This window comes from Rhinoderma darwinii, chromosome 2 (genome assembly GCF_050947455.1).
Source record: "Rhinoderma darwinii isolate aRhiDar2 chromosome 2, aRhiDar2.hap1, whole genome shotgun sequence".
Taxonomy (NCBI): domain Eukaryota; kingdom Metazoa; phylum Chordata; class Amphibia; order Anura; family Rhinodermatidae; genus Rhinoderma; species Rhinoderma darwinii.
The window spans coordinates 213081980-213105177 of record NC_134688.1 but is presented as its reverse complement, the minus strand read 5'-3'; the positions used below and the strand labels follow the sequence as shown (position 1 = coordinate 213105177).

Sequence of the window (23198 nt, the reverse complement as noted above, 5' to 3'; positions counted from 1 at the left end):
GTGACCCCATTTTGGAAACTACACCCCTCAAGGAATTCATTTATGGTTTTTGTTATCATTTTGACCGCACAGGTTTTTCACAGCACCTATTTGAATTGGGCTGTGAAATGAAAAAAATTATATTTTTTCCAATAAGATGTCATTTTTGATCAAAATTTCTTATTTTCACAGGGAACAACATACCCCATTTTGTTGCCCAATTTGTCCTTAGTGCGGCAATACCCCATTTGTGGTGATAAACTGCCGTTTGGGCCCATGGGAGGGCTCAGACGGAAAGGAGCGCTATGTGTTTGTTGGAGTCCAGATTTTGCAGGATTGGTTTTCGGGTGCCATGTTGCATTTGCAGAGCCCCAGAGGTATCAAAGCAATGGAAACCCACCAGAAGTGACCCCATTTTGGAAACTACACCCCTCAAGGAATTCATTTATGGTTTTTGTTATCATTTTGACCGCACAGTTTTTTCACAGCACCTATTTGAATTGGGCTGTGAAATGAAAAAAATGATATTTTTTCCAATAAGATGTCATTTTTGATCAAAATTTCTTATTTTCACAGGGAACAACATACCCCATTTTGTTGCCCAATTTGTCCTTAGTGCGGCAATACCCCATTTGTGGTGATAAACTGCCCTTTGGGCCCATGGGAGGGCTCAGACGGAAAGGAGCGCTATGTGTTTGTTGGAGTCCAGATTTTGCAGGATTGGTTTTCGGGTGCCATGTTGCATTTGCAGAGCCCCAGAGGTATCAAAGCAATGGAAACCCACCCGAAGTGACCCCATTTTGGAAACTACACCCCTCAAGGAATTCATTTATGGTTTTTGTTATCATTTTGACCGCACAGGTTTTTCACAGCACCTATTTGAATTGGGCTGTGAAATGAAAAAAATGATATTTTTTCCAATAAGATGTCATTTTTGATCAAAATGTCTTATTTTCACAAGGAACAACATACCCCATTTTGTTGCCCAATTTGTCCTTAGTGCGGCAATACCCCATTTGTGGTGATAAACTGCCCTTTGGGCCCATGGGAGGGCTCAGAAGGAAAGGACCACCATTTGGCCTACTGGAGCTTTTCTGGTGCTAAGTCATGTGTGCAGAAGCCCCTGAGGTACCAGTACAGTTGAAACCCCCGAGAAGTGACCCCATTTTAAAAACTACACCCCTTAAGACATTCATCTAGAGGTGTAGTGAGCATTTTGACCCCACAGGTACTGTGTAAAAGATAATGCGCAGCAGATGGTGCAGTGTGAGATTTGCAATTTTATATATGTATATGCCATTTCAGTGTCCAATATAGTGTGCCCAGCATGCGCCACCGGAGATATACACCCCTTAAATTGTAATGTGGGTTCTCCTGGGTACGACAATACCCTACATGTGGCTGTTATCAGCTGCCTGGGCATACGGCAGGGCTCAGAAGGGAAAGATGAGGGGGGTAAGCTGTGCGGAGTGCATCAGGGTAAATTAAAAATCAAGGGATGTATGATACATTTTAAAACAATCTTTTATACAGAGCTCTGGTTTTTCGGGACACGTGTCACATTGGTATATTGTGTTCTTCCTTATCCCCCTCTTATAGCAGACTCTGCACCTCTTTTGACTCTTTCCCTTTCCACCGGTTTGGGGACCTTCTCCTGGAAAGTGTTGCCCTGGTACGATGCGTGTGGCCTCGCTTCCAGAAGTACTGGGTGCCCCCCCTTCCTGGTCCCTAAAGATTAGATCTTGAAATTCCAGGAAAGTTCCCCTCTGGCCTGCACATCGACGTAGCACATACGCATTGTACAAAGCCATCTGTATGATGTGCCCGGCCAGCTTCTTATACCACACCGCATGGCGCTGTAGGGCTTCAGGACTTGATTTGACAAGTCCACACCTCCCATGTACCTATTGTAGTACAGGATGCAGTCTGGTTTGGGGGTGGCCTTTCCTTCATATATCCTAAACCTGTAGGTATACCCTGATGCACTCTCGCACAGCTTATACATCTTCACGCCATACCTTGCCCTCTTACCTGGCAGGTACTGGCGGAATTGAACCCTCCCTTTAAAATGTACCAGGGACTCATCAATAGAAAAACACTTCTCGGGGGTGTATGCTTGGGAAAACCGGGCACTGGAACGGTCTAATAGGGGTCTCCGTTTATACAAACGGTCAAAACTGGGGTCATCTCGGAGTGGGCACGGCTCATTATCAGTATAATGTAAGAAGCGAAGTATTGCCTCATTTATTTATTTTTTTAGGTTCCAGTTCATTTCTGAAGTTGCTTTGAGGGGCCCATATATTAGAAACCCCTATCAAACACCCCATTTTAGAAACTAGACCCCTCAAAGTATTCACAACAGCATTTAGAAAGTTTATGAACCCTTTAGGTGTTTCACAGGAATTTAGAGCAAAGTAGAGGTGAAATTTACTCTTTTTATACCATTTTTTTTATAACACAAAAGGATTTATCAGAGAAACACAAATTAATACGTATTGCCCAGATTCTGCAGTTTAGAGAAATATCCCACATGTGGCCCTCGGGCGGTAATGACTGAAGCACCGGCCTCCGAAGCAAAGGAGCACCTAGTGGATTTTGAGCCCTCCTTTTTATTAGGCACCATGTCCGGTTTGAAGAGGTCTTGTGGTGCCAAAACATTGGAAACCCCCCAAAAGTGACCCCAATTTGGAAACTAGACCCCTTGAGGAATCCATTGTAGTTTTCATGGGGTGCATGCGGCTTTTTGATCAGTTTTTATTCTATTTTTAGGTGGCGTGGTGACTAATAAACAGCAATTCTACTATTGTTTTTGTATACTTTTTTTTTTACAGCGTTCACCGTGCGCTATAAATGACATATTCACTTTATTCTGCGGGGCGATACGATCACGTCGATACCAGATGTTTATAGTTTTTTTTTATGTCTTATGGCGTTTGCACAATAAAATACGTTTTGTAAACAATCATTCACTTTTTGTGTTACCTTATTCTAAGAGCCATAACGTTTTTATTTTTCAATCAATAAAGCCGTGCGAGGACTTATTTTTTGCGTAACGAACTGTATTTTCCATCAGTAGCATTTTTAGGTACATGCGACTTTTTGATCTCTTTTTATTCCATTTTTTGGGAGGTGAAGTGACCAAACAATTGTGATTGTGGTACGGTTTATTAATATTTTTTTTTACGGCGTTCACCGTGCGGGATAAATAACAAAATAATTTTGTAGTTCAGGCCGTTACGGACGCGGCGATACCAATTATGTATAGTTTATTTGTTTGTTTATATATTTTTATTAATAATAAAGGACTGATAAGGGAAAAAGTGGGACTTTTACTTTTATTACTTTTAAAACTTTTATTTTCTTATTTTTACACATCTTTTTTTAACTTTTTTTTAACTTTATTACTTTGTCCCACTAGGGGACTTGAGGGCAGGAGGCCCTGATCGCTATTCTAATACACTGCACTACATGCGTAGTGCAGTGTATTAGAACTGTCAGCTACTCACTGACAGCAAGCATAGTGGGTCCTGACGTTGTCAGGACCCACTAGGCTTCCGTCTATGGCATAGCCGGACGCCATTGTTTGGTGTCCGGTTGCCATAGTCACCATCGCCGGCCGCTATCGCGTAGCAGGCCGGCGATGGCAGCTTAACCCCTAAAAAGCCGCGATCTCTATAGAACGCGGCTTTTAAGGGGTTAATCAGCGGGGACACAGCGATCGGTCCCCGCTGTAGGAGCTGTGACAGCTGCTGAACAAGACAGCAGCGTCACAGCTCCTGTATGTGTCGGGAGGACGGCCGAAACGGCCGTTACTCCCGAGACGTACTATTACGGCATGGAGCGCGAACGATACAGCTGCCATGACGTAATAGTACGTCAAGGAGCGGGAAGGGGTTAAAGAGGATCTGTCACTAGTTTTAGTAATGCCTTATCTCATAGGCGCTGTCATACTGATAAGTATAGAGAAAATGGTGTCCCAAAACGTTTATTATTTTAAAAGTTATGAGCTTTTTTCTAAAATATGTAAAATGAGCCTATACTTGACAAGTGGGTATCAACACCAGTAATTCTCCTGAGGTGGAGCCAAGTCACAGCCTCTGACGCTATCCTATCAGCATGAAGCTGCTTCACACAGTGTGAGAGACTGAGGCTGGAGGGAAGGGGGATAATTTCAAATAGCCATATCTCCGGCTGTGGACCTGGTGTCATATGAAAGATGAGATTCTAATCTTTCATATGACACCAGGATCAAAGTGACACAACCAGAGATATCACCAGTTGAAAACACAGTCGGGAATGGAAGCTGTATACCAAATGACCACGCGGTGTTGCTGGGCTGGGAAGGGGGGAGAAGCTGTATGCTGATTGGACAGCGTCATACAGAAAACATTACACCGCCCAGAGTGAAAAGAAAGAGTAACCTCCTATTTGGCAAGTATAGCCAAATTAGCATATTTAGAAAAATGGTCAAATAAACGTTTTTGAAAAAAAAAAAAAAATCACACTGTAGTTATCTGCATTAGAGCACCTATTAGATTAGCTAGGAGATAGAGAATTAATAAACTGGTGACAGATCCTCTAACTTACACAGGCCCTGCTAGTTATCACTTCCACATTTTTAGTCTTTTTCGTGTTACCACAAACTGGAATGGATATGCTTTATAGATTTACATTCGAAGTCTGCGACTTGTGGTTGTCTAGCTGTGGTTAATTAGACTGTCATTGTATGACGGGACACTACACTTCAGATAGTTGTCGGCCGAACAATCATTCCGACAAAAATGGCCCACATATATCTATTGTGTATGGCCAGCCTAGCTTGAGAGTTACAGATTACAGACCACTGATGTAAATGTTTAAAGTAAACCCATATACACTGAAAGCACACACAAGATAAGATACGGAAAGGCAATAACTACAGTGATCTATTCGGAGGCTGGGCAATGTAGTTTAGAGATGACATTAATTACGGCAAAACTCCTTACTAAATAAATATAAAATAGTTAATTTTTATTTGCTGAAACTATAAATGTCTTACCCTAATGCTCAGTTCCTTCCTTGCTTGTTCAGTTTTACTTAATTCCTTACGAAGGATATCAATCGTTTCTTCCATGTCTTCTTTTTCCTTTTGTTTTGCTTTAACCTTTTCCTCTAAGCTCTTCACTTTCTGCTGAAAATCTATTCAGAATGAATACATAAAGATATCACACGTTCTGTATTTTAAATACATTGAGATTAAATGATATACCCCAATTTCAATTTATAGGTGAATATATATAATCTTATGACTGTAGGTAGCGCAAAACCCTCTGTAGATAGCGCCACCTCCGCTCCCTCTAGGAGCGGAATCCCTGGCCTGCGCTCTGCAGATAGCACCCCCTGCAGATACCACCACACCTCCCACTGTAGATAGCGCCATCTGAACTCCCTCTAGGAGCGGAATCCCCGGTGTCAGATCGCACTAGCTGGGGCTTCCACTTCTAGAGAGGTCCCCTGACGTCACGGTCCATTTGAACAGTCACATTAGGGGCTCTCACTAGGAGCGGAATCCCCGGCCGACACACTGGCCAGGGATTCTGCTACTGGAGAAGCCCCTGGTGTCACTATCCATATATGGACATAGACATGAGGGGCTCTCTGTAGAAGCGGAATCCCCATCCAGAAGGATTCCGCTCCTACAGGGAGCTACAGTGGTGCTATTTACAGGAAGGGGTTCCATTTATGGGGGGTGGCGCTATCTGCAGGGGGGCTGTTGCTAAATACAGGGGGGGGGGGGTGTTGCTATGTACAGGGGGTGGCACTATCTACACAGGCACTGTGGCGCTATGTACATGGTCACTGTGTGGCACTATCTACAGAGAGAACTGTGGCACTATGTGGGAACTGTGGCACTATGTGGGCACTGTGGCACTATTTACAGTGGGCACTATGTGGTACTATCTACAGTGGTATTGCGTCACTATCTACATGGGCACTGTGATGTTTTCAGGAGGTTGGGACAAAAAAATCCTAATAACTAAAAATCATATTTTTTTTTAACGTCCATGAAAAACGAATGGCAAATAACGTTTAAAAACGGTCAGACGTCCGGGAAATGGATTCAAATATTGGGTTGTATTGTTTCATGCAAAACAGCCATGAAAAACTGTCAGTTTAAATTACAAAAAAGTTTTTGTTTTTTTCCCCCCACATTTTTAGTGATTTGTCTGCTCATAATAAAATTTAAAAACACTGAATTAATTAAACTAATCTAGAAAATTAAAGCCTCATAAGTCTTGTAAAATAAACCCCAAAAAAACAAGTAAAAATAGTTGTGATATTCAAAGCGGTCGCAGAGATATCATTAAAAGAAGTGCATATCAACTCTGCAAGAACTCTGCAGTGAGTGATACAACATAGGGGAGGTGATTTAAATTCACCAAGCGCTTTCACACTCGATGGCCCCACTCTGAATTAGCCGTGGATGAGCTGTTACTCCTAGACATTTCCACTTGACAATAACCGCACATTCAGAAATTGGCACGAGCAGCTACTTTTAAGTGGTTACAGATTTGCAATTCATATTCAAGTTCATTTTAGGTTTTTATTAAAAATCATTTTTATTTTTTGAGAAACAGCAGCTCTGTATTCTGTATACAGAGCAGATGTATCGTTCACTAAGACCTGAATCCGTCAGTCCTGAACTTAAATGTGATGGATAACAGGTGTATCCTGCGTGAACCCACTTTCCCTGAACCCGTCAGTCCCATGAACCTGACTGGTACTGGATTCGGTGAACGATACGGCCACTCAGTATAGAGAGTACAGAGCAGCTGTATCGCAAAGTACAACATTTTTTGGGTTGTTTTGAAATTGTAACTAGGTTTAGTTTTGGGGGCACGGAGATATTGTGGCTCACAAAAGGCAGTTAGCCAGCCACCCAAAGTAAATACTATTAGGGTAGTATATAGACTACTGTCCCGCAATATACAACATTTAGTATCAGGACAGTTCATACACCGTGCTGCCCTAATTCTATACATAGATACATACAATAGTATTGAGCAAAAGGAAACTATATAAAAAGAGTGTTATCCAGATACTACTACGGTATCTAGTATCAGAGCAGCACATAACAGGGTGCAGATGATCAGTGTTCTGGCGCATCACATCTCTTAACCGGATGTCGTAAAACAGGGTAAAATGAGGGCTGGGGACAGAGCTATATGTACTTTGTCTGTCAACCCCCATCCGGTCCTGATAATTTCAGAAAGGTTTCTATTAGTAAGGGGATCCGGGCCAAAATACAGCAATGCTGAAAATGTTACATTATTTTGCCATATTCTAGGGTTCCTGTATTACAGTATACTGATCTACCCGAACAGGATCTACTTTTCTTTGGTTGCATATTTAACGGTTGTAAAAAATGCACATGGGTTATAAAACCAAGGTATATGGACAAACACACTACAATCTTCTGACACTGTGACCTCTCTGATGTGCATGGTTACTTTTTCCTTATTTTAATCTGCCACAGGCCACTAACTCACATAATGAGAATATTAATCTCTTAAAACACTATGTGGTGCAAAAAGAAACCAACTTAATTTCTCCTATAAAACCGGTGTAGCTTCCCAGTATTCTTCACTTCCCTCATCACATCAGAACACTATCAATTTAACCCTTTCATGACCAAGTTGGAAAGTGACACAATCTTCATGATTTGGGCTCTGCATGCCACCACATTGGACTTGAAATCAAACGACGGAGGTGCAATTGAAGTGTAGACTTTCAGCTTTAATTCAAGGGGTTGAATAAAAATATCCCGTGAAACGTTTAGGAATTGAAACATTTTTCTACACAGCCTCCTCATTTCAGGGGCTCAGAAGTAATTGGACAAATTAATATTACCACAAAAAAAATGTTTTTTGTTAATACTTTGTAGAGAATCCTTTGCAGGAAATGACTGGCCGAAGTCTGGAACCCATGGACATCACCAAACGCTGGGTTTCATCCTTTGTTATGCTTAGCTGCAGTAAAGGACTGGCAGTCTTCAGTTGTTGCCTGTTTGTGGGTCTTTCTGCCTTAAGTTTTGTCTTAACCCCTTAACGCCGAAGGACGGATATATCCATCCTCTGCAGCTGCTAGTTCGCGCAGGAGGAGGGATATATCCGTCCTGTGATGGCGCGGGTACTGCCACTGTACCCACGCGATAAGCGGCAGGAGCACGTCTGTTATACACAGCCTGGCTCCTGCTGCAACTGCCAAATTCGAAGTGCTCTCCGATTCCGGCAGTTTAACCCATTAAATGCCGCTGTCAATAGTGACAGCGACATCTAATGTGTTTGCCAGAGGGAGGGAGCACCCCAAAGAAATCGCGGGTCGCCGTCGGGTTTCCATGGCAGCCGGGCGCCTAACAAAGACCCCCAGATCTGCCTTAAGCAAATGCCTGTTAGGCCATGCCGGAGGCATGACCTAATAGGTTGCCTGTCAGTATTACACTGACAGTATACCAAAGCATTATTGCCTAAGTATACCAAAGCATTATATATGCGATCGGTAGATCGCATAGTGAAGTCCCCTGGTGGGACTAAAAAAATAAATGTAAATCAGTTAAATAAAGTTTGTGAAAAAATAAAATAAAAATTACAGTCAAAATCAAATGAAACTTTTTTTTGCCCAAAAAGTGGTTTTATTTAGTAAAAGTGTCAAAACAAATCACACATACACATATATGGTATCCCCGCGATCGTAACAACTTGACCAATAAAATGAACACATTAATTAAACCGCAGGATGAACGGCGTCCAAAAAAAAAACAACGGCAGAATTCTCTTTTCTCCCATTCCCCCTTAAAAAAAATAAAAATAAAAGTTAATCTAGAAGTCCTATGTACCCCAAAATAGTACTAATGAAAACTACACATTGGCCCGCAAAAATCAAGCCCACATACGGCCACATCGACGGAAAAATAAAAAAATTACGGCTTTTGGAATGCGGCGATGCAAAAACAAGTAATTTTTTTCTAAAAGGGTTTTTATTGTGCAAACGTAGGAAAAACATATAAAACCTTTACATATTTGGTATCCCCGTAATCGCGCCGACCCATAGAATAAAGTTAACATGTTATTTACGCTGCATAGTAAACGGCGTAAATTTATAATATGAAAATTAATGCTGGAATAGCTGCTTATTTTCAATTCTCTTCTAAAATAAAGTTAATAAAAGTTAATCAATATATTATAAGCATCTAATAATGGTACAATTACAAAATACAACTCGTCGGGCAAAAAACAAGCCCTTATATGGCTATGTCGACGGAATAAAAAAGAAGTTACAACTCTTAGAATGCGACCGTGAAAAAACAAAAAATAATCCTTGGTCATTAACGTGCAAAATGGCCTGGTCATTAAGGGGTTAAGCAAGTGAAATGCATGCTCGATCGGGTTGAGATCTGGTGATTGACTTGGCCATTGCAGAATATTCCACTTCTTTGCCTTAAAAACCTCCTAGGTTGCTTCCGCAGTAAGTTTTGGGTCATTGTCCATCTGTACTGTGAAGTGACGTCCAATCAACCTTGCTGCATCTGGTTGAATCTGAGCAGAAAGTAAATCCCTGAACACTTCAGAATTCATCCGGCTGCTTCTGTCTTCAGTCACATCATCAATAAACACTAGTGACCCAGTGCCTTTGGCAGCCATGCATGCCCATGCCATCACACTGCCTCCACCATGTTTTACAGGGGATGTGGTGGGCTTTGGATCATGAGCCGTTCCAAACCTACTCCCTCACATCATTCTGGTACAGGTTGATCTTAGTTTCATCTGTCCAAAGAATGCTGTTCCAGAACTGGGCTAGCTTCTTTACATGTTGTTTGGCAAAGTCTAATCTGGCCTTTCTATTTTTTGAGGCTTATTAATGGTTTGCACCTTGTGGTGAACACTCTGTATTTGCTCTCATGAAGTCTTCTCTTTAGACTTAGATACGGATACACCTACTTCCAGGAGAGTGTTCTTCACTTGGGTAGATGTTATGAAGGGGTTTTTCTTCACCATGGAAAGGATTCTACGATCATTCACCACTGATGTCTTCCGTGGACGTCCAGGCATTTTGGAGTTCACGAGATCACCAGTGCGCTCTTTTTTTTTCAAGAATGTACCAAACTGTTAATTTGGCCACTCCTAACATTTGTGCTACTTCTCTGATGGATTTCTTCATTTTTTTCAGCCTAAGGATGGTCTGTTTCACTTGCATTCAGAGCTCCTTTGACCTCATGTTGTGGGTTAAAAGCAACAGCTTCCAAATGCCACACCTGGGTTCAACTCCAAACCTTTTACCTGCTTAATTGATGCATTAACAAGGGAATAGCCCACGCAGCCCATTAAATAGCTTTAAAGATAATTGTCCAATTACCTTTGGTCCCTTGAAAAAGATGCAGCTACATATTAAAGAGCTGTAATTCCTAAATCCTTCCTCAAATTAGGGTGTGAATACCCTCAAATTAAAGCCGAGAGTTTGCACTTTAAGGCCATATTGATTATATAACTGTATATTCAATGTTTTGGTAAACCGCTAAAATGACAAAACTTGTGTCGCTATCCAAATAATTCTGGACCTAACTGCATACATTGTTGCAGTTTTGTAACAATTAGGCGTCTGCTCTCTCCATCAGCCTGGATCGCTATAAGGGGAGGGTGAAGGTCATAAGGCTACATTCACACGACCGTGAAAGAAAACAAAAACAATCAATGGTCAGTTTTTCATGGCCATTTTGAATCAGTGTGTCAAAATTTTCATCCATTTCCCGGCTGTCAGGCTGTTTTTAACCGCTGTTTGCCATCCATTGTACATGGTCGTTTAAAATTATTTTATTTTTTTAAAATGATCAATTTCATTTGTCAGTTTTTTTGTCCCAACCCCTAAAAACACCACAGTGTTATGTGCTAAATGTAAATAGTGCTAGTGCCCACTGTAGATAGTGCCCATATTAATAGTGCCAGTGTCCCCTGCAAATAGTGCCTATACAGTGACAGAGTGCCCATGTTGATAGTGCCACCCCCCTGTAGATAGCGCCATTAAGGCTGCCTCTAGGAGCAGAATCCCCAACCAGATAGTGCAACTCCCCCTGTAGATCGCGCCACTTCCCCAGTAGATAGGCCACTCCCTGTAAATGGTGACTTCAGGAGCTTCTTCTATGAGCGGAGTCCCCAGCCAGAGAATTGCCGACGCTTTGGCTGGGACACCGCTCCTAGAGGGAGACCCAGACGTCACTGTCCATATATTGGACAGTGATGCCAGGAGCGTAATGCCAGGTCAGAGCGTCGGCACCGCTCTGGCCGGGCATTGTGCGCCTAGAGGGAGCCCCCGACATCACTGTCCATATTTGGACAGTGACGTCAGGGGCTCCCTCTAGGAGCGGAGTCCCCGGCCAGAGCGTTGTAGACGCTCTGACCTGGGATTCTGTTCCCGGAGGAGCCCCTCACATCACTGTCCATATATGGACAGTGATGTCTGGGGCTCCCTCTAGAAGCAAAGTCCCCAGCCAAACCATCGGCAATGCTCTGGCCGGGGACCCCGCTCATAGAGCGAGCTCCTGAAGTCAATGTCCACTATCTAAAAGGGGTGGCGCTACCTACAGTGGAAGTGGCACTATCTACAGGGGGATGGAACTATCTATGCGGGAAGAGGCTGCCAACGTTTATATATGGGACAACTGCACGAGGCATTGGCAGTTGGAACGTATATAGCAATATAGCTGTCGTGAAGGGATTAAAGAAACAATGCATCAAATTTCTTACCTCCGTATTATAATTTCTCCTGTTCACACAGACTAATATTCCTGCCTTATTTGCATTGATTTATTCTTGATAAGAATTTCCCCTTATAGTGGCTAAGGGCCAATGTATAGCTACCGCCCTGATGCCAGCAGGGTGACTATATTGGTTCTTACTGTAGGTTTCAGTATAATGTGGTGGTCACCTTGATAGGTTGAGTCAAGTTTTACCCCAAAAATAAAAACAGGGTGTTGTATAAAAACATATAACTCAGAATTGTCAGAATTATGAGGTAAAGCTTAATTATTTTTTTTTAAATGGGTTTACCCACTATTAAGAGATATATGTTAGATAGGTGTTGGTCCACAGTCGGGGACCGCCACTGATCGTTAATTAGCCTCTGGAAGGGCTATGGGGGGGAAAATTGTTGTAAGGTGTGGTCACAGAATGCGCACAGCTTGCACTATACAGATCTATGGAAGGTATGGCTAAAGCAGAACGCAATATGTAGAACTGACATTACTTAGATTATTTTGGTTTAGGAATTGCTAAAACATCAATGTTTCTGTAAAGATTAAGTAAATAGTAAATGTGAGTGAAAAATTGTAAGTGACGAGAATTAAAATGACAAAAAAAAAAAAGAAGGGTATGATTACTGAATAGAACAGCATTACTCACTTAATATTTTGCTCTCCCTATCTTGTAGCTGTTTGGAAAGTTCTTTTCTTTGATTTTCAATGTCTTCTAGTTGTGCCAGAGTTCTGAAATATTATTACAATAACATTTCCAAATAAATAACCACAACAACAAAAAAAAGTCAGTATAATTTACTTTGCAGATGGACTAAAGTCATTGTGTCCTTCACATCACTCATGTGGCTAGAGAGAAGTAATCCTGTTAACGATTTAATAGGGAACTGCTACTTATGGTATTTCTTAATATATTCTTCAAGGCGTCTTTATAGTGGACATACGTCTTTGGTGATTATGTTCAAATATTAGGAAAATGCATAAACACAATTTCCTAACAGAATGGTATTATTTGTCGATCCCTAAAAATACAGATGTAGGGCCGTCCACGAGTAGCAAGAATATGGCAGGAATCTCCTGACCTTAAGTGAGCAATTCTAAAAAGGTGAGATAGATTAAGAAAACCTGGAAATTGCCAAATATGAAACTAAATTCAAATATTCTTTAGGTTACCCTATTTTATTTAGGCAGTGACAAACTATATTGTATAAAAGCTTACAAAATAGAAAACTGCAATAAAATAACTTATTTGTATAAACTACAATTCTCAGAGGACTCAATGGTAACTTAAACAACCACTTGTATATATGGATCGTAAAAGAAAACTCAATCTTACTTTTCATTCTGTAGCTTGAGGGAGTCACTCAGTTTTTTCATGGTTTCTGCTTGCTTACTTAATACATTATAAGATCCCTGCAGCTCCTTGTACTGCTTTTCACAGAGTTCATATCTATAAATTAAGACAGGACCATTATTTACACAGCAAAAACTTTTGTGCCGGTACAGAGTACCGCATTCAACTTCAAAGCCAAGAGCTACATTTTAAGGCCATAAAATCAGGCTTCTCCAATACCAAACTTACATCAACACAAATAATTGTAACGCTAAAAAAAAAAAGTATAAGCAGATAATGGAGGACCGGTTATGTCTATTTTAGTAAACACTTGTATTTCCCATGAAATAGCAACACTGAAAAATCTTTGCTTAAAACTCTGGGTTGTGACGCTCCTCTTTTATTCCTCATGGAAATGTATGAGTAAATAGACAACTGAGCATCACCATACTCCTTGTCACTAGGGTCTTTCCCTACACAATCTGACACTGACAGCACTGATTGGCTAGAGCGTCACGCCCCATCGACAGGGGGAATGGTAACACCTAGTTGTTAATTTATTCATACATTTCCAGGAAGCCTAACCAAGGAAAGGCAGAACACAGAGTTCTAAGAAGAGATACTCCAGATTTGTTATTTAATGGGGAATACACGTTTCTACTAAAACAGACACGTCAGCTGACAGCTTCTCTTTAATATCTAAAAGCCTGTAAACCCACTGTCATTCATTCTTTATTACTTGATCAAAAAAGATAAAAATAGATATAATCTATACAACACAAACACACTGTATTACTTGGCGTGTACCAAGTTAATGTCTTATATTTCGGATTTACAGTTTTGCTGGCTGATATCTGAAACCGTAGACAAACTTGTTGACGGACACATTTCCAACATCTGCAACTTTAGGCTACATGCACACATTGCGTAATTTGCTGTGGAAAATACAAACCAAAACCGCAGCAATATGCAGGAAATTCGCAGGTAAAATATGCACCTAATCACGCATTTCACAGTGTGGATTTTACATTTTGATGCGTTTTTGAGCGTGTTTTCATGCTGCGGGTTTTGCTGCGATTTTCCACAGCATTAGGCAGATACAATTCGCAAGCGAAAATGCAAGCTAAATTGAGATGCTGCAGATTTTAAAATCAATTTACGTGTGTAAAAATACTGCAGCACGTATACGAGATTTCCTGGAATCTCATGGACTATGCTGGTACTGTATTATGCTGCGGTTTTGACGCACGTAATACTCGTGTGTATTGACCCTTAGGGTTTATCACATGCAGCACATTGTTGTTGAAAGTTCTGAGAGTATTCAATACACCGGAATGGGATTTCTGCAGCATCAACATCGTTTTCTGCAAGCCCCATTCAGATGAATGGGACAGTCAAAGAAATATCTGCAACAAAATCTGCCTTGTTTAAGGCTTCCTTCACACACTTTTGGGGAAAACAGCGGAAAAAAAAACAAAAAACGCGAAAAACTGGCATTGATCCTGAAAAAAGCTTGAAGACCAAGGCGGCGGGGCTTCGCAGTTATAGTAAATGGCACAGAACAGAAAAGGAATGTATTAGTAATTACATGCATTCGTGGTAAACACACATTGGTTACCATTAGCCTTAAAGTGGCCAACCCCTTTAATTTCCCTGTTGAAGTCAAACTAGTAAGAGAATTCTTACTTCAATATGTGATCAGCATAGGAGACTTTCAGTTTTTCATGTTCTTCAGCCACAACTTGTAGCTTCCTACTGTGCTGGAATAACTGCTCAATGTCACTCTTTGCTCGCTCAGACTCAAGCTGTTGAGACTTTAGAAGCAAGCTCAGTTCCTCATTCTTCCTTTCTGCCTCCTTAAGTAACGTAGCCAGCTTTCTTGCCTACAGCACAAAATAAATCCATGCAGAAAAATATCATAATGCCAGAAGTAGCAAAAAGCATAGTTGTCTAAATACTGTATATTTTCATTTAACTGCTAAATTTCGAAAAGGCTTCCACTTATTTTTAAATGTATTAGCATAGTGCGAAAATAAATGGCCTCAATACTGTACTGGGGTAGGATAAGTCTATACAGCGAGTATGAAATTTACTGCGGAGATCAATAAGAAATTCAATTACTCTGTTCTACTATATCTGCAAAGTATTCGGCTCACCTCCGCTTCAGCTTGTGCTCTTTGACATCGGTACTGTGAAATAAGTCGATCTGCTTGAGCAAGAGCTAAGGTCTTCGCTTCTAAAAGATCCTGTAGCCGACTTTCTTTCGACTGTTAAAACACATAGGACAAATAAATAATTAGTTTTCTCTAAAATAACATGAAAAAGCTGCATAGAAGCTCCGTACTCACAGCTAGGGCGCATAGTTTTTGTTCATAAACATCCATGATATCGGAAATCCTAACATCATTCACTTGTTCCTTCAACTGCAAAAACAATAAACAATAAAAAAATAGTCATTTGAATAAGTGTTCACATTTGTGATGTTTTAATGAAGCACGTATGGACTCTGGTGTCGAAGTGGAATTAGGAAGTTCAGTGATCAAACTACAAGACAAGCTAAGGCTGTGTTCACACTGTGCTTGCAGTGCATATTTAACATAGGTATCGGGAAAGTTCCCAGTGTATATGTTAAACGTGCCCATACACCCCCATTCACAGGTCCTTTAGGCCTACATCCATGCACTAGCAACAATGCTTAGCAACACTTCGGTCTGTGTACAAGAGGCTCTGATACTAAAACGTCAGCCATACTTTGTGTGTGTGATATGCTGCAAGAACTCTCAAACCTCCCCCCACAACTCACTGATCACCTGCAATCATGTGAAGATGACACTGTACAGTTATAAAGGGTTTCTGCACAAATTAGTGAAATTAAAATAAAGTGACCCAGCACTGCCGGCTACAGCGCTGGCACATTTTACTCATTGACTTCAACTGCCAGCACAAGTACACAGAATACTGCACATCTTCTCCTTCCATAGTCACTCCAGTCTTCTGCTCCTCCGTTGTTGCAGTGCCAGCCTCTGAATCCCAGCCCACACTTTCTACCCGGGACAACTCAAAGCATCTATGCTCTATAGAGGACACCCTCCCCTTGAGAGCAAAGTTAAGGATGTGAAAGGCTTGTTGCGGGGTGCAGCATGACAGGCAGTCAGAGGGACATTTTTTTTTTTTTAAACATGTATACAGCACTGTATACTTTTATTTATTTTTTTTACAGTGGAAACATATGGGCGGCGTACCCCACTGTATGCGAACACAGTGGAATACATTGTTGTCTTTCTCCAACAAACACTGAAAGCAGTGTGAACAGAGCCTTAGGCAATAAGAGTAAACAAAATTTGCATCCAAGCAGCAGTCCAGCATGTTAGCTCCAGAGTTAACTGCAATTCCTTGTTACACGGAATATATTTTACCGGATTTAAGCCTAAAATCAGAACTGATCCTAATGATCGAGCGGCAGTATAGCACACATGATACCGAAGAGCAACAGTGAATCCCCTGTCACTTGTCCTTCTTTATTATCAGATTGTCCTAAACTCTACACGGTTTCTTATATACACACACAAAACACACATGAATTATCTCTATTCTGATATTTTAGGACAAGAATATTTTCTTATATAACTTGGTGGTCACAAAAAAAAATCACCTGGAAATTCTATGAATTATTTCGATAAATCACATAAACAACTTGCCAAATCTTATGGAGATTTTGAGAAAGTAAATTTATGGAATATAAGAAATATAACTAAAATGGTTTATTATTTGAAGTAATCATACACCAATGTATCTTTTTAAACTTTACCTCCATCCCCGACTGTAGCTTTTGAATCAGTTCCTGGATATTTAAGGATGATATATCCATGCTGTTCATTTTAGCAATCTGTGGTGGTTTACAGTTGTTTGTAGTCACGTGCAATCCAAATCGTTTTGACGGATGATCTGTTTCTTGCATTGTGTATGCATTATTAGCAGCTATGCTTTCCCCAAGCCTAAAAAGGCCAAGATTACATTAATATACCCATGGAATACAAAATAATAAAGCTCTGTATAACTCTTCCACCAAATCACAATGATTTCAAAGAAGTACTACAAAAAACAAAACAAAATATAAAACAATACATTTATACTGTCTGAACGGCAAAATATATTGGACACTAATTCTCCCCCCCCCCCCAAGGAAACAAGTTCTGTAAGGTTCATCTAACGCACGAGTACAATATTTAATAATGTGATATTAATTATTTTGGTTATATTTCGTAACCTATTGGTATAACTTTTTGCGTGCTATTTACTCACACAAATGCTGGGAAGTCTGGCAGGGGGGCAGCTTCAAATAATACTCGAAGGCCAGCTTGAACTCGCTCTCTGTTATCAGAGGTTAATGCAAAAGATAGTGATGGAATCAAACGTTGGTCCTGCAGAGAAAAAATTCATATAAAATATATATATATTTTTTTTTGCAAGCACGTAGGTTCAAATTAATTTAAATATCAAATGTATGTATTGGTTTTGTTTGAATTAGACCACAAAAAGTGGATTTGTCAGTATGGGCCAGTCAGGTCTCAATTTCCACTTGGTAACATACACAAAAAAATAGCTGCTACAATCCGATTAGTAGGTATAAATTTTCTTAGCAATTGGTTAGGGATATGCAGCAACATGTTTCAGATAATCCGAAGATTCCAGCTCTCGATTGTCCAGAGAAGTTTGGAAATTAAAGTAGTGACCTAATTGGTCAGTATGTGAAATATAGATCTGCATTTTTTTCTTTTATAAATTTAAATGACAACAATTTTTCTTAGAACAGTTTTTATATATGATGGCTTATGTGTGAATGAGTTAGTAGAACGAAAAAATAAAAAAATAATCAAGACAGACTTTAACCATACCTGTAGTATCTTATAGAAGGCGGCTTCCATATTAGTGACCAACTGTTTTAGTCTGCTCATGACATCTAAAGTCTTCAGTATTACATCCGATGAAATATTGCTTGGTACAAAAACAAAATATTTTTAAAAAAACAAAAAAAAACCTGCAGTGCTTTTATAGTTTTACAAATATTATTCCCTATTATGTGTTTAGTATATTTGCCAGTTAACCACAGATACAAAGCCCTGTATAGTATGATGCTTAATCACTTCGTAGCAATATGAACTTGCCTTATATCCAACTTGACTTAACATGCGACATTATCAAGTCACATAGGTCATAAAAATATGCACTTAGAAAAATCCCATAGGACTTACGAGAGTTCGGAATCCACCATATTGGCACCAAAGCTGGAATCTGCACCGCTGAATGTAAACTGATAATCAACAAGAGTGACACATCTGTTAACAGCAAGCTTCATAGCAATGCGGGATTTCAACGAGTCATCGGAACAGAGCGGTAAAGAAGGTTAAGGAGAATGATTATAAAAAATATGTTATAAATATAGGTTATGTTAACTGTTAGATCATATACACTCTGTTCAATGAACAGCTATATCTAAATGGAGGAAGAAAAATACAATCCAGCATATAAAAGAAAGGACAGCACTAAGGAATTTAAACAGGTATTTTTGCACAGGAAGAAAAAATAAATAAAATAAAAAAAAAGGAAACCCTATATAAACCATATTTGATTTTCCAGAAAGAAAATATATTTAAAAATTGCTCTTATTACATGCATACAATAGATGTAGGCTTTCCAATTTAAGTAAAACATATGGCATGTGGAAACATATTTCAGTGTTAGGTCCGTTTTACACAACTGGATAAGAGCTCTGTGCAGCAGCTATATATTTAGTCTTTGCAGGATGGGATCAGACCCCGTCACTTGGGAACAGGGTGGAATCCAGTAACATCATTGGTTCTAAATGTAAATCCGCTGTACAGAGACATAACAAATAGAACTGGTAAGGAGTCCAATAGCCTGAGTGAGATGGCAATAAATATTTTTCTGCCACCTAAAGTTAGGCAAGTCTTGTCAAGTGCATATTATACTCTAGATCAGTGGTCGACAAACTGTGGCTCTCCAGAGGTTGCAAAACTACAACTCCCAGGATGCCCTGACAGAATGAAGCAATCAGGGATTTCTTGTAGTTGTGCAACAGATGGAGGGCCACAGAGACCACTGCTCTAGATTATACGGTAACTTGGCTTTTGGAAGTGATTTGAGAAGATAAAATAGTGTGGCTACCATAGAGTGCGCTGTTGATCTACAGTATTTGCATGCAAATTGGTAACTATGGGTACTGTGGTCCCCAAATATTTTGGTTCAGATACACTATATGGAGAATAATATTTGGACACTTACAGGAGCTTTTTTTGACATTCCATTTTAAAAACAATAGGAATATGGAGTTGGTCCCTCTTTGCAGCTAAAATAACTTCCACTTTTCTGGGAAGGTTTTCTACAAGACTTTGAACTGTTTCTGTTGGAATTTTTGCCCATTCATTCAGAAGAGAATTTGTGAGGTCAGACACCGATGTTGGACGAGAGGACCTGGTTCACAATCTCCTTTCTAGTTCATCCGAAAGGTGTTTCAATGTGGTTGAGGTCAGAGCTCTGTGCGGCCAGTCAAGTACTTCCACACCAAACTCACCCAAACATGCCTTTAGAGATTTTGCTTTGTGCAGTCATGCTGGAACAGAAAAGGTCTTTCCCCAAACTGTTCCCACAAAGTTGGACTCATACAATTGTCCAAAATGTCTTGGTATGCTGAAGCATGAAGATTTCCCTTCACTGGAACCAAGGGGCCTAGGCCAACCCCTGAGAAACAACCCCAAAGCATTATCCCTCCTCCACCAAACTTTACAGTTGGCACAATGAAGTCAAGCAGATAACGTTCTCCTGGCAGTTGCCAAACCCAGACTCATCCGTCAGACTACCAGATAGAGAAGGGTGATCCGTCACTCCACAGAACATGTTGTCACTGCTCCAGAGTCCAGTTGGGTTGTGTTTCACACCACTCCATCCGATGCTTGTTGATGTAAGGCTGGTATGCAGCTGCTCCATCATGGAAACCCATGCAGCGAAGCTCCCAGGGCAGTTTTTGTGCTGATGTCAATGCCAGAGGAAGTTTGGAACTCTGCAGTAATTGAGATAGCAGAGCAATGGTGACTTTTATGTACTATGCACCTCAGCACCCCTAAACGCTTCCAATTTGGAATAATACCACTCACAGTTGACTTGTTACAACGATGGCATCCTATTACAGCACCACGCTGCTTATCAGTGAGCTCTATAGAACAGCCCATTCTTTCCCCAAATGTTAGTAAAGGCGACTGCATGGCTAAGTGCTTGATTTTATACACCTGTGGCAAATGGGACTGAACGAAACCCCTGAACTCAAAGATTAAGAGCTTTGTCCCAATAGTTTTGTCCATATAGTGTACATCATGTGGTCTTAAGTCACATTTAAGAAGTCAAAGATAAATCAGCACTATGCTAGAATGTCACGCTTTTTTTGCAGAAGCGAGACTTCTTAGGCTAATTTTTGTAGCAAAAATAGCTAGTCTCCATATTTTTCATGTTTACTTTAAAACAAGCTTGACAAAAGGATATTGATCAATACATCCATTGATTTCACCATTCTTTTGCACCTCTTTTTTGTTAATTGTTCATCGAAAGGTGAATCTGGAATATGAAGATGCTCAAGAAGAACTGGCAATAGGAGGTCTACAAACCGTTCTGTAGAGTGGCTGGTACCAGTGTCAATGGCATCCTAATCATAAAGCAGAAAGGAAATTAAAACAAAAAAGTCCTTATAGGGGAAACATTCACATTCAATTGCTGCATTGTAATACTGTAACTTTTAATCAAAAGGGAAGCTATGTAATATGCCCATCTAATAAGATTGCATTATGTCAGTTTTCTTATTGGTCACCTCAGTTACTAGTACATATCAACAGGGGGAAAAAAAAGTCATAACACCCTTTTTATTTTGTGGAAGATATGTGGCTTAATGTTTGCTCGGTGTGGTTGTCCATTAAACATTATATTGGCACTCTTCACACTTGTAAAGAAACATATCAGATTTACCCTAAACATTGAAAGGAATGAAGAAAGGCAGACATTTACATATCTAATTTACCATAAAATTGAATGGATTGAGGAAAGATAGACATTTACTCTAAAAAGTTAAAAGTAATAAAGAAAGGCATTTACTGCAAAAACTTCCTTGAAGAGCTCTAGTGCCAATACTGCACAGTTCTGAGGGGCTTCCAGTGCTTGGCTTGACCAATGAACAAGAGCCACAGCTGGCTCGGGAGATTTTGTACGTGGCCCAAGTCTAGGTATAGTCGACTGTTCTAACATAGTCTGTCTCAGCATGTGGCGTAAGCTGGTGACCGAGCAGAAAGCCAGCAACAACTCTAACACCTGAAAAATACAGAACTTCAATTAGTTCATTAACTTGATGGACCTTTGTAGAAAACATATAGTGGATATAGGGTTTTTGGACTTTGCAAAGACATTTGACACTGTCCCTCAGACGTCTAATGGGTAAATTAAGGACTATAGGTTTAGATCGTATAGTTTGTAATTGGATTGAGAATTGGCTCAAGGACCGTATCCAGAGAGTTGTGGTCAATGATTCCTACTCTGAATGGTCCCCAGTTATAAGTGGTGTACCCCAGGGTTCAGTGCTGGGACCACTATTATTCAACTTATTTATTAATGATATAGAGGATGGGATTAATAGCACTATTTCTATTTTTGCAGATGACACCAAGCTATGTAATATAGTTCAGTCTATGGAAAAGGTTCGTGAATGGCAAACAAATTTAAACAAACTGAGTGTTTGGGCATCCAGTTGGTAAATGAAGTTTAATGTAGATAAATGTAAAGTTATGCACCTGGGTACCAACAACCTGCATATGTCCTAGGGGGAGCTACACTGGGGGAGTCACTTGTTGAGAAGGATCTGGGTGTACTTGTAAATCATAAACTAAATAACAGCATGCAGTGTCAATCAGCTGCTTCAAAGGCCAGCAGGATATTGTCGTGTATTAAAAGAGGCATGGACTCACGGGACAGGGATGTAATATTACCACTTTACAAAGCATTAGTGATGCCTCATCTAGAATATGCAGTCCAGTTCTGGGCTACAGTTCATAGATAGGATGCCATGGAGGTGGAAAAAATACAAAGAAGAGCAACGAAGCTAATAAGGGGCATGGAGAATCTAAGTTATGAGGAAAGATTAAAAGAACTAAACCTATTTAGCCTTGAGAAAAGACGACTAAGGGGGGACATGATTAACTTATATAAATATATTAATGGCACATACAAAAAATATGGTGATATCCTGTTCCATGTAAAACCCCCTAAAAAAACAAGGGTGCACTCCCTCCGTCTGGAAAAAAAAAAAAAAGTTCAACCTGCAGAGGCGATAAGCCTTCTTTACTGTGAATCTATGGAATAGCCTACCGCAGGAGCTGGTCACAGCAGGGACAGTAGATGGCTTTAAAAAAGGCTTAGATAATTTCCTAGAACAAAAAAATATAAGCTCTTATGTGTAGACATTTTTTTACTTCCGTTTTCCCATCCCTTGGTTGAACTTGATGGAAATGTGCCTTTTTTCAACCGTGCAAACTATATGTAACTATATATATTATAGCACCTTTATATTTCAAAAGAGATCACTGAGACCCCTGTAATAATTGAACCCATACAAGACCAGATGTGACGAATTCTTATTGCACCACACAAATCATAAATTAAGATGAAACCTAAATGGTTGGAACATGTCCTGCTCTAGTACTGCTCAGTATTATATGGTTAGGTATCTGTGAAACACCCAGTTGACAGTCTTCTATTATATAAGCAACTTGTTAATCCAATGGCAATAGCTCAGGTAGCTTTTCAGTGCATATACATATGGAAAGAGATATATATATATATATATATATATATATATATATATATATATATATATATATATATATATATACACACACACACACACACACACATCTTTGTACATGAGCAACTGAATAAAGATAGTGCCCCTTTAATTCTTTAGGAAAGTTTACTTTAGAAGTGAATGAGTCTAAGGGATTTACCGGTCTCTGAATAAGTCTAAGGGCTGGAGCTTCATTGAAGCTTTGACCA

The 23198-nt window shown here is 40.0% G+C and overlaps 1 protein-coding gene across 1 annotated transcript in view; it reads right to left on the bottom strand.

The window, feature by feature from the left end:
- CIP2A (cellular inhibitor of PP2A) overlaps positions 1 to 23198 on the bottom strand; it is a 42045-nt gene that overhangs the window by 4248 nt on the left and 14599 nt on the right. The window contains exons 9-20 of the mRNA XM_075850366.1: positions 21252 to 21464; positions 20649 to 20808; positions 18347 to 18488; positions 17990 to 18089; positions 17397 to 17515; positions 16903 to 17089; positions 15443 to 15517; positions 15251 to 15361; positions 14781 to 14977; positions 13098 to 13211; positions 12411 to 12493; positions 5018 to 5157 (exon numbers count right to left, since the gene is read on the bottom strand). Coding sequence (XP_075706481.1) covers positions 5018 to 5157; positions 12411 to 12493; positions 13098 to 13211; positions 14781 to 14977; positions 15251 to 15361; positions 15443 to 15517; positions 16903 to 17089; positions 17397 to 17515; positions 17990 to 18089; positions 18347 to 18488; positions 20649 to 20808; positions 21252 to 21464 — 1641 coding nt within the window. The remainder of the gene's footprint in view (positions 1 to 5017; positions 5158 to 12410; positions 12494 to 13097; positions 13212 to 14780; positions 14978 to 15250; positions 15362 to 15442; positions 15518 to 16902; positions 17090 to 17396; positions 17516 to 17989; positions 18090 to 18346; positions 18489 to 20648; positions 20809 to 21251; positions 21465 to 23198) is intronic.